At 35.9% G+C, this 13,038-nt stretch overlaps 1 protein-coding gene across 1 annotated transcript in view; it reads right to left on the bottom strand.

Moving 5' to 3' along the window:
- OSMR (oncostatin M receptor) overlaps window positions 1-13,038 on the bottom strand; it is a 79,376-nt gene that overhangs the window by 39,716 nt on the left and 26,622 nt on the right. Inside the window, exons 2-5 of the mRNA XM_063453991.1 lie at window positions 9,281-9,381; window positions 8,017-8,183; window positions 5,714-5,873; window positions 2,748-3,014 (exon numbers count right to left, since the gene is read on the bottom strand). Coding sequence (XP_063310061.1) covers window positions 2,748-3,014; window positions 5,714-5,873; window positions 8,017-8,183; window positions 9,281-9,359 — 673 coding nt within the window. The 5' untranslated portion in view covers window positions 9,360-9,381. The remainder of the gene's footprint in view (window positions 1-2,747; window positions 3,015-5,713; window positions 5,874-8,016; window positions 8,184-9,280; window positions 9,382-13,038) is intronic.

Here is a 13,038-nt window from a genome sequence, read left to right as displayed (position 1 = left end):
AATGGGTACTGTGATAGTCAGCCGGCACTCTCAGCCAATTACAGTTTATAATTTCTCCTCAGGGCAATGCTTCCTCATTAGTCCAAGCAGTTTGGAGGGGATGGGCTACTGGGGAACCTCATTTAGCATTAAGACACTAAGGGGGACTCCAGACACTATAATCACTTCAACGAAAGGAAGCACTTACTGAGCCTACAGTGTCCTTTAATTTAAAATTTTACATGGCATTAATACATATTAAAAAATAAAAAATAACTTAGATATGTGTCCAATTGCGTCCAGAGCCATTGAAGTGATGCAAATCCCAAGTATTGGTATGGTAAACACTTTTGATAAAGCCAGTGGTGAAACACATTGTGTATTCTAATATTGTTTTATTCTTTATTTTATTGTTTTTAATGATAAAATAACTTTTTGAATAGACCTGATCTGCTGCTGAATTCCTGAGCTGAATATCCTTGGTGGGGTTAATACTAACTGTGCCTTTTGATTGTGCATACCTAACTTTGTTCAAACACACGTGAGTAGGTTTTTATGATTTTAAAGTGTTTTACACTCTATTTCTGCAGTGTGCACTATTGTGGTTCTACTTCTCTTTTATATATCCACGGAGAGAGATCTAAATTATCTATAGTGGGGATCATATCACTTCACGCTATATCTTTGGAGGCAGAATTAAGGCTCCATTATATATGAGTGCTCACTTTTTATATTTCACCTACTCTTGCTAATTGACTCAGCATGCTACACCACATATTTTTTTTATTTCTCTTCCATATCTCTGAGAGGATAACTATTACCATAAGGACTACCTGAAGAGCTTGTACTACACTATATGCTCAGGCAGGGATCATTCCACCCAGGCATTCAAATAAGAGCCGAATTCAATTTCCCTGAAAGTGTGAGTGCACAATTTTACCTATATTATCCCATCACAAATTTTTAACCTGCTACACTATTACTTCCTTTTGTCTCTCCTTTTCTCATTGCATATACCTTCAAAAAGGACATTTCAGGCACTACATCATTCCTGTTTTATCTTATCTTTTATCGGACCAAGAGAGACCACGTATTTGGCGATTAAGCTGCTTACTGAAATTTATCAGTATTGTACAAGTGCTGAATTTTAATTTTTTACTTGTTGATATCATTAATAGAATAAAAAAATGCATTTATTTTGAGCGCAGTAATATTTTTTCATTTTTTATTATTTTGGAGGCTGCAGTAGGTGACCAATTGCTCAGTACCAGCACCAATTGGACTGCAGAGTGCCAACACAATATATTTTTGTAACAAATAAATATTAGTTAAATGTAAGGATAAGTAAACATAATATTAGTAATCCTTGGCAAGTTCTCCTTTATGTTTTATGAACTGCAGCAATCACCATGAAATGAATGAAAGGTTTCTGTTGATTATCTCACACAAGCGTGGACGTAGGGGAGTGGATAAGGTACTCTACACTCAGTTAGCTGGAAGTTTTGCATTTCCATAATGATTTTCACTTTTAAATTATGTAGAATTTAATGAGCACATTTCTGAGTAACTGGTATTGCTGGATGTGGAAAACAACTTTTAATTAGCATAATATTGCTTTTTTTCTTTTATTCCAGGCAGAGTTCCATTTTCTTAGTTGTGGTTTTGGTTGGGAAATATCTCCTTCCTGTACCAATTATTTCAAATTAGATCTGACTTTGCCAATAGAAGAGACACAAAGGATCACGTAAGAAACTGCTAATGTAAAACTTAACTAAAAAGATAACATCATTTTATAGTGAGAATGCAATAAAACAAATATGCAGAACATTTCGATAACTCCGCAGAGTAGTAGACACAAGAGAGGGCACCAAAAATAAAAGAGTTTGGCACGATAAAGATGAAGTTGAATCCATATACTGAGAGTTGAGAGGCTATGGTAAGATGCTGCATGAAGTGGATAGATATTGCGAGGAACTTAAAACAGAACTTCTAAATTCTAATTTTCAAGACTGACTGAACTGCCCTTAAACAGGGAAAGCCAGGTTCGAATCCCCGGCAGGCCATCTTACCATTACTTACTAGTAGGTGTCTTTAGGCAAGAAATTTAATACTATATAGCTGCCCTACTCAAATACTCATTGATTGTAAGCTCGTTTCAGCAGGGCCTTCTTCACCTCAAAATAGCCCCTTTCTGTAATTGTAAAGTGCTGTGAAATATGTTGATATGTGATGCTATATTATTATTATTTATCTAGCACTGTATATAAATGCAAATAATCTCTCCTGTCCTTCCCACACTCTATATGGCCCAATATGACTCAGAATCACAGGGATGCATTTTACCCACAGACCAGTATTTTTACATCCTGGTGTCCTTCTATGCAATCTGTGTTTCCTATGTTATGCAGTTATCTTTGCAGATGGCAAAAAAAATTTTCATGCCACCAATAATTCAAGTACAAATAAATTAAAGCATCTTAAATTGTTTTAACACAACTAGTTCTTTCAGTGTGTATTTTGTTCAGTTTCAGACGTTGTGCTTTTGTTACTTTGCATATTTTTTATAAATGTTTGTGATTTATGGTTATGTGATATTTGCAATGTATATTGTGCATTGGTTTCTGGCTCAGAGTTAAGTTTTTCTTTTCTATGGGATGTTGTTCATAAAATCTGATGACTTATTTGGGGATACTATTTGAAGAATATTTTTAGACTTGATAGCTAGATAGATAGATTATAATGACACAATGACATTAGGTAATACTTACTACTAACAAAGAGAACGGTTCCGTTGTAAGACCCGTTACAAAAGCAGATAAAATTGGTTCCGTCAGATGCAGATATTGACACATTTTTCACCGTGATCACAGCTGTCCCGGGGCTGCCATTTGCCATATTGTAAGAGGTAGATTTAAACTGAATTTTTCTGACATACTGATTTTTGACTGGGATGCAACAAAAGCTCACACTGGATCCTTCATGAACAATTTTCTCATGTGGGTAAATGATGGGCTTGGATCTGTAATTATTCTCTCCTGTGCAAACAAAAGCCAACAACATGCATTTAACCTAATACTCATCCTTAATTTAAAGTTGGATTAACAAAAAAAATAAAATATAAATACAGTTGGTTGTTCACTTACAATATATATATATATATATATATATATATATATATATATATATATATATATATATATATATATATATTCCACACATTACTCATTATTAACTGAAAATTGTAGTTCCCCATTTGGCCACACGGAGGACTTATTCAGGGATAGCATGTACAATAAACATGTTGGGGCTCTGTGTGTGCCAGATATGTGTAGGGCTTGGACCATTTGACAATGCTTGTCAATAGGGCTGGGATTCCATCATTAACAGCACACCCTCCACTACTGACTTATGATACAAAACAATTCAGAAAGACCATAGAAAAGAGTTGGAGGATAATGTCGAAGCTGCACCAAACATTAAAGGAACACTCCTATAGAACTTTTAAAAAAAAATCTATTTAGTTGGTTATGCATGATTTTACTGGGGGTATATCTAAAAACAGTTTGCAAAGGATACAGAACTCTTGTCTGCAGCTTTTGTAACCACTCCCCTTCTTCCCCAGCCCACACTTTCTGTAGCTGTCCAATCACAGATGTCCCATAGCAGCTCAATGAAGTCTTTGCAAGACAGGTGTTCTGAGTAATTGCTGCCTCTTGAACTTAACTGCACTGAGCTAAACAAACCAGAAAGGATTGACAGCCAGTGGGGGCAACAAGGGTAAAAGTGCCAATTTCTATTGAAATCCGCACTTTTTGTAAAATGAAAAAAAGAAGACACGCTTCACAGATAAACCACTTTAGCAAGTTAAAGTGGTTTAGGTGTGTGGATTGTCCCTTTAAACAAACCCAGTAGACATATCTAATAAGGTAAGCTATTTAAAAGAGGACATGAATTTAAAATTGTATCTTCAAATATATGTATTGTCGGCTAATTCAGTGATATAGTAGCTAATTAGTAACAATGAAGTTAATAATTTAACTTTATATTCCTGTGCCTCCTTTCTAAACAAGTTATATACATTCAGAAGGTTAAAGCAACCAAAACATTATCGTAAAAGAAGGCCCAAGTAACAACCAAATTCCATATTAGAGATCAGAGAGGTGAGGGGTGAATTGGTGCAGCAAATGCAACAACATTTGCAAAACTGTAGCAACATGAAACAATCTCTTCACTAGTGTGTGCTATTACATGCAATGTCCTCATAACAACTGAGCTCCAAGGATCTGTCAGATTTAGCACTCAGGGTAATACATTAGTTTTGAGTTGTTGTTTCTAGAATTAGATAGAGCACAAAAGGAAATCAAAATTCCATAAGAGAATATATTTTTAACATTAAATATGTCACCCGAGCCTCAGGAAGTGCACTTTATTTCTTTACAAAATTATATCTATACCAAGATCTTAAAAAAAGACCCGCTAGGGTCAAAACGTCGATCATTTTTTCAGATGTAATTCTGTTTTCCTATTAAATCATGACATTATTCTAAGTCCTGTGAGTGCCCTCTGGATTATTATTTTTGTTTTTATATATATATATATATATATATAGACACGGGTAACACCCGGGCCATTTAGCATTTTTTTTGAAGTTGCAAGTAGAGTGATAAGCGTCTACAGTTTATATATATATATATATATATATATATATATATATATATATATAAAATAGAGATATCCCCTGCACTCACGCTTAAAGACAGTCCAATGCCGGGCGCACCACCAGAGCTCCAAATAATGTAGAAAAATAGAAGGGAAGGCTGCTCTCCGGACTTTAAAACATCAAACTTTTATTAAGAAATGGTTAAAAACGACCAAGGTCGTTTTTAACCATTTCTTAATAAAAGTTTGATGTTTTAAAGTCCGGAGAGCAGCCTTCCCTTCTATTTTTATATATATATATATATATATATATATATATATATATATAAAATTTTGTAAAGTAAAATACACACATCATTTGCAACTGACCTTTTGGTCACGTTCCACACTATAGAAGAATTTCAGCATTTACTTGGCAAGATAATGCATCTGTGGTTTTCATTGTAACAGTGTATGAAAATTCTCAAAGAGGAACTACCACTTTGGGTGCGAGTCTACTTTATAATAACGAAGTTCTCAATTTTATTCTCTCAGATAAGCTTTTCAAATGATCAGAATCTGTTAGAAAAGCTCTTTAAATAACATCTACAAAGATTAGGTATTGCATTTGAGAAAAATGTTTCTAACAGATTGTGATAATTTGAAAAGTATATCCAAATATTAAATTGAGACCTAAGTTAGCTATGTTATCTTTTATTTAAAATAAAATGTGGAGCACTTCAGGAAGTTGGAGGAGCTTATTATCTGAAAGTGTGTTGGAGGTAAATGTGCATTATAAAAACCTCTGCTGGGCTCCACAACTGAGTAAAGACTTTAATATTATTTACCCGGGACATGGAAATAGGAAATGTCTCTATCACAAAACGAAAAGCTCAGGAATCCAGTAAATATTTCCAATCAGAATTCAGCACAGGTTCATTGTGATCTAGAAGTGATCATTTTAGATTTCGTAACAAGGAAATTGAGCACGGTTATGTATGATTGCAGTTTTAATAATATACAAATTAAGGAATATAATACAAAGGAAGGAAAGTCCCAAAGGAAGAGTAATCAAATAAACAAAACATATACTCACCATGGTGTGTCTGCCACGCACTCCACGCACTCCATCCCTCTTGTCTAACTAAGGCCCATCTTATGCGGACAGAATGAGATTCGCATTCCAAAGGCAACTCAGAATCCCAGGTCCATTGGAAGGTTTGTTTGGTGGTAGAAATATGTGTACTATAATTGTGCTGGTAAATTAGAATAAATGGCAGTTATTAGAAAACTTTTGTTTTACATAACAGGGTTAGGTATAAAATTAAGAGAAAGTAGAGAAATCACCATGGAAACTAGTAAAACCCCAGCATGCATATTTCATTGCTAACTTTTATATCTTTGCACCACTTTTCAGAAAATGACACTTTTTATACATAACCCCCAAAGTATCTATTCACCTTTTTCAATATACAATAACACACATTACAATTAATAAGTTTGTTTTGTGAACTGAACAGTAGGTGGAGCTATAGCAAGCTGGCGAGTTTACTTACTGCTGTGTACTATAGCAGTACATTTGTCTGCCTCTGTTATAGCTTGATGTTCTGTTTGAACCCCTTCAAAACCAAAACATCTATACATGTTTTAATCTTATTTTGGCATCTTAAACTAAAATAATGTTTTTTCCATTATGCCCCTTGGTTCTGGGCACTGTCTTACCTTAGGGTGTTAAACCATTATTAAACAGTTTAACCCCAAATGCTGAAGATGGCCCCCAATCTCATCCCTTTAATTTCCTTTCTTAGTCCGAGGCTTCATTCAGGTCTGGTATCGCTGACAGGCTCAGAGTGTCAGCTGACACACTCAACCTATCACAAGCTCTGCATTCAAAAAATGGAGTGAAAACCCTTCATACCTAGTGATAGGATGAGAGGGTCAGCTGATGCTGTGAACCTACCAGTCCAAGACTTTTTAATTGAAGCCTCCAATCAAAAAAAGAAAAGAGATGCCAAGCAATCGGGCTCCCATCTTTCAGAGTTTAGGGTTAAATTGTTAATGGTTTAATTATCTAAGGCAAGATAGGGCCTGGCGTCTCCGGGGGGTGGAGGAAGACTATTACAGCCACCAATATATGCATTGTTCAGTTTTAACAACTTTAAATTGCAGGTAATTATTACATAACACAAATTAACATTTTAATTAAGCAGCAATGCGTTTTACCTGCAGTCTGCAGAGTAGCATATATATCCATAATAAAATATGTAGAACTTTCTCCATAAGTTGATGAATGCATTATTAAATACAATTACAAACATTTTATGCAATTTTAAAGGAGCAGTCCAGGTACCACAATCATTACAGTGTGTTGTAGTGGTTTTTGTCACAGGAGTCCCCTGGTGTCTCCAAATCTAAGTAGTCAAACTGTTTTCTAATGGTTTGACTTTGGGTCAGTCGGGCACAGATTCCTTTCAATTTTTTTCTGGTTTTTAGAGATTAAAGCTCTTGTTAGGATTATCGGTTAGCTCTCCTGAGATGTACCTTGCAGTGCCAAGCTAACTCATTTTCTAAAAGAGTGTCAGCTATTGATTCACAACCAATGAGCTTAGCCCTGTGCTGCCGGTCTTAACTCAGTCAAAGAGCTTTGTGTTTTCATTGAGGCAGGGAGCAGCGACTGGCAAACCACAGGTGAAAAGTCAAATTGTTAGGAAAGGGTTTCACTACTTACACTGGAGGGAAAACCAGGGCACTCCCGGCACCATAACCACTACAATGCCCTGGCCATGGTGCCTATAGTGTTCCTTTAAGCACGATTAATAAAAATAATATACTGAGAATTAATGCTAATTTTCTATCTTAATGCATAACTTGCTGTTGCGAGGATGGTAACCTAAGCAATTCAGTACATTGCAAATTATATTTCCTATAATGCCTTTCTAGCTTTTACCAGCAAGCTATATTACACAAATATATATGTGTGTGTATATATATATATATATATATATATATATATATATTATATATATATACTAACTGCGTATAACCTCAGAGTTGGAAGAGTGGCTTTAGCATTTTTCAGGTGGGACATCGGAGATCTCTGTCCAGAATAGTACAGGTCTAGGAACAGCGAAAATATTGTTCAGAAACCTCAGACTCCTGGGCTCGAGAATGACGAATACACAAAAAGAAAAGAAAATGGAAATCTCTGTCCAAAATAGTGCAGTTCTAGGAACAGTGAAAATATTGTACAGAAACCTGGCTTGAGAATGATGAATACACACAAAAAAATAAAATCAATTAATATATTGAATATATTAATTAATCAATTAATATAGACGTACAGATTTGCACTTACTGCACTATTGTATTAAGGTAAATTGAGACGATGTTGTTACTTACGTTGCATATAATATTTGTTTCGTTAGCTCGGCTCACTTGGATGTGAAACACAATGTCTGAATCCGACGCATGCAGAGTATTGTTGACATTCCACTTCACAATTAAACGTTGTTGTGATGACACATTGTAAAGTTTCAGATTCAGTGGTTCATGGAGTACATCAATGTCTAAGATAAAAGAGCATATTATGTTAATAGAATGTTTCATAATCTTTCTCAGCATTAGAGTTTCATCATAACTTTTGCTTTAACAAGAGTCTTATTATTGGCCAAAGACGGCATAATGTAATCTACTGTATAGTAATGTCACTGCATTATAAATACTGACAATGTAATAATATAGTCATTGTGTAATGTGTACCTTTCTAAACATTAAATTTGAAAAAAGTAAAACAATGATTGAAAAAGAGAAGAAAAAAAACATGCCATAGTGTATTGACTAATGCTAATAATGCACTCACATTAATCTGATTTCTTTTTTGGATTAATATCTCAATGCTGTTAATACTTTACAGTCATTAAGTTTTTTTTATTGTTCTAACAAATTTTATCAGTACTTTTTATAGCTATTTGACCAATGATGATTTTAAGATAAAGAAGGTGACAATTATCTAAAAGAAAATACGTTTTCCCTCTCTTTTCTTTAATGTTGCACAATATAATTTTTATAAAAACTACAAATATATTTCTGCTATTGTCTTTTTGTAGTAGTCAAATCTTATCTTTAAGCCCCCTAACTTCAAGTCTCCCTAATGCCACCCTAGCCTTACTCCCATAACCCTGAAAGGCTAACCCAACCTATGGCTCCAACCATAGCCATATAAAAATATATGCGAGACTGTTTGCCATTTCAAGAGTAGTGTTCCCAAATATTTCAGGAATTATTTAATGGCCAGTCTCTTAAATTTAATGCATATGCAAATTTAAAGGCTTGTTACATTTACATAAAAAAAAATGTGAATTCGTGTTTCTAACTGGTTGTACAAAGCCACAACATTGTATGTTACCTAATCCATTACTTACAGATTGAAATAAAAATAATTTATTAGTAAAAACAGTTATCATTAGATAATGAGATTTTTGAGAAATTAGTTTGAGCTTCTTCGCCCAAATCAAATTCTTTTTAATCCACACCTGTATAAAATCGATTCGCTGGGGATTTATCTATCCCCGTTGAATCAATTCATTCAGGTATGGATTAAAAGGAATTTTATTCTGACAAACTGGCTCAATTTTTGCACAAGTCTAGTTATCATAGCCCATACCTTGACAGTGCAGGAATCTGAAGTTCAGTACTAGGACAAGTGCTAGAATTTCATTTTGATGCTTTTTAATGGGGTCCATTGAATATTGTCCAGGCTTATATCTAAAAAGAACACAAAGGTATTAGATGTAAAATGATAGTGTAAATTGAAATATATGTCAGTTTATTAATACATTGACATGAGTAGTACAATTTAGAGCCAGATAAGATTCTGCTTTTTATTGTAGAAATGCAACCAGCACTAATTTAGGAATTGTGAACGGACCAGGGAATTTCAGGTTTTAGAGTAACCACTGTAGTGGTTATGGTGGTTATGGTGTTCGGAGTGTTCTATTAGTCATAAGCATATTTCATTTGGGTGAAGGCTATAGAGCTAACATTTGCAGAGATATCTTGAGTTTGACAGGAATGGACAAACATCTGACATCATTTTTTACAACTTATAATCAGTTGTTGAAAGATACTTGGCTACTTTTGCTCAATGTGACTTGGGGGGCCGTGCTCAAGCTACATGACTTGCATTGGCATCTCCAATCTGGCATGGGTGAGATTTTGTTTCAAACAACTTTTATTAAAGCTGCTCTGTCACATCCCAGTTGCTCTGGGAGTAAGTGCATATTTTGCAAAGACCTCCGATGACGACACAGTCATGTGGAGTGTGGTATCCAGGGGTTGCAGCAGAGGTATGCCATACTTACCTGATGCTGTCCCCCGCAGGCATCTCCATCTTTCATCTTCAGCTCCTTCTGCTTCATCTGCCAGAAATCCCCGTCAGTGCTGTGCTCTCCTATATGTGCAAGAAAGCAAAACTGATCTCTATGGAGAATTCCACAAGACCGACAGTGCGGGAAGTGATGGAAATTGTTGGCACCAGCTCCACCTACCAAGGTAGTCCCTACTTTTTCTTATGGTATCTTTTTCTTTTGACTACATCGGAATTTCGATCACTCTATTACAGTTTCTGAGCATTTAATACAATTTTTGGTGGGTGAAAGAGCTGCCTTAAGGGTTAAAATTGGCAAAATAACAATTTAGTAAAGGTGCTTAACAGTGTAGATAAAAATAAAATTAATATCAGAGAGGAAGGGGGGACACACACGCAAGACCACATCACGCTCTTAAACATAACTGAGACCCCTAATAGGAGACCCCAAAACCCCCAACTGAACCAAGAACCGACATTGAGACCACTGGTTAATATCGTTTGTCTATATTTATGGATTTATGTTTAAATACATGTATGTATGTTTCAATGGATCTATACACTATGGTTGTCACACGCACTGCTTATGAGAAAAGTATAGGACGCCGACAACACCTAAATGGCGACAGAGGAAAACACCCTGGCTACAGGACCACAACCACACACGCTTACGAACAAACTAGATAAGCAAAGCGATCAGATAGTCTTACCAAACGTATGACCGTAATAATGTAACCACATAAATGTGACATGTTAAAACCATAACGGTCCAACTGAGATGTTATCAATGCCACCATGTTCCTGTCTGTATAACTATATTTTGAATGTGAAAACTCAATAAAAACAGAATTATATATAAAAAAAAAATAATAGAGTCAAATAAAAATCTAAATCATGGTATGTACTAAAAATAATGACATAGCAGAAAACAGCAATTGTTTATAAAACGTGTCTGTGTCGGCTCAGTGATACCAGTTGGCTCAGTGATACCATTACACATTACATCAGAAGAGGCAAACCCATTTTATATCAAGCAAGATCTGAGGTACCCGAGCACTGAACCTCAAGAATATGAAACGTAGTAATAATGGAGGGAAGGATGGGGTAAAGAGAGAGGAGATGAAAAAAAAAGGATGGAAAGGCAGGGACAAAGAAAAGGGAAAGCAGAGGGGAGCCCAAGAGAGAGGTTGCTGCAGACTTCAAAATTACAGAGCACAGGACATAGAGTTGAACCAAGGAAGCTAAACTGTACTGTAGTTTAGCAGAGTCTCAGAGTTTAGTGGTGAGCTGCTCCATAGACCTAATGTAAGGTAGCCCCATGTAGCCAAAGCGCAGCTAAGCGAAAAAGGGCCTTGACAGGATTTAGGAGGCGGGCATAGGAGGAAGAAAGGAAGGAATGGAGTTATGGGTAAGTGGGCTGGGGATATTTAAACAGGCAGCCATTTTAAATTAATTCACTTCTAATTTCCTACCTGACCGAGTTTGTCCCGCCCACCCTCCCTGAATTTTGTTTCTGGTAGGGGTTATCCCGTTTTTTCACAGCTGCGGGATAGGGAGCTGAAGGAGAAGAAATGGGCTCCCTAGGATGAACGTGATGGAAACGGAAAACTGTGGTCATTGGTGGTTGGTAGGTTTCGAGTTCTGTCGGTGGCTCAGAACCTCGTGGGGTAGGGCTATCCAGGTATACCCCTGCCATGGTTAATTTAGGTTTGGCACTTTAAGTTGGTATGTTGGAATAATGTTGGTATATGTTATATATATATATATGTGTTATTTATATGGGGGTCATTGCCTTTTATAGTAACAGAAGGATTCAGATGCGAGGGCGGAGTATGGGGGGCAATAACCCATGTTTATTTGTTAAGTTATTATTATTATGGTTATTATTATTATTATTATTATAATTAATAAAAAATGTATTATTCGAGATTGTTTAATAAAGCTGTTGACAACATTTTCCCATATACCCGAGTGTCAGTGCATTATTGGGTTAGGTATTTGGGGGGTTGTCCTGGAGTCCGACTGCCCATATGGCGACTATACACCGGTCACTAATTTTACTATTATTGAAGGGTAGGTTCTTGGGAGTTCTACTTTGTAGCAATGCAAATACGAACCACAGTATAGAATCTGTGTGTAAGATTTAGTCCACCGTTTGAAAGCACATAGGTAAAATTTTAACTGGAGTTAGAGATACTGCAAGGCTAGAGAGAAAGGAATGGGTGTTGACGATTCGGATCACTATTCCAAAAAGATAACAAATTATAGAGTCAAATGCCACAGACCCAGTAAATGAGTTGGTGTGCCTTAATGCTATTGTGTGATAGAGCAGTTGCTAGCATTTTTTTTTTCAGTGTGTGAAGTTGTCAAATCTTGTGTTTGTGATAGGAAAATCACCACATGGACGAAAGTATAGTGAGTTCAGCATGAGGTGATTCTTCATGTTTTTATTTATTTTGTAATCTAAGTGATTCCAGTAGGCGGGTCAGATTTTATAGTCCCTAGATGATCATTTTCCTCCAGAGTGATGTTTGTAAGGGAATAAAGTCAGTGTTCATTTTACCATTTAGCCACGAAGCATTTAAAAACCACTCGAACATCTGGACATGAGTCAACGTGAGTTATATTCCTATGAAAATACTAGCAAGTATAAAACGTGGAAAAGAAGAGATCAACAGTAGAAGTCAGATTTGTATCTGGTGCTTCCAAAAGAGCAAGGTGAAATCTATGTGAACCGAGTATAGAGTTCATATACTGAACAAGGAAACACATGTTGCTCCGAATGAGTAAGCTGTTGATGAAACAAAAAAAATCACATAGATAAATTAAAGATAAGGGTCTCTTGCTATCACCACTCCCAGTTTTAACTTCTGTTTTTCCTTTTTTTTTTTTTTTTATAAAAGTGTTACACCTTCATGTTGATGTTGATTTCCTTCTTTGCTTAAAGGACCACTCTAGTGCCAGGAAAACATACTCGTTTTCCTGGCACTAGAGTGCCCTGAGGGTGCCCCCACCCTCAGGGACCCCCTCCCGCCCAGCTCTGGAAAGGGGAAAGG

The sequence above is a fragment of the Pelobates fuscus genome, chromosome 5, assembly GCF_036172605.1.
Source record: "Pelobates fuscus isolate aPelFus1 chromosome 5, aPelFus1.pri, whole genome shotgun sequence".
Taxonomy (NCBI): domain Eukaryota; kingdom Metazoa; phylum Chordata; class Amphibia; order Anura; family Pelobatidae; genus Pelobates; species Pelobates fuscus.
This window is presented reverse-complemented; position numbering and strand designations above follow the sequence as displayed.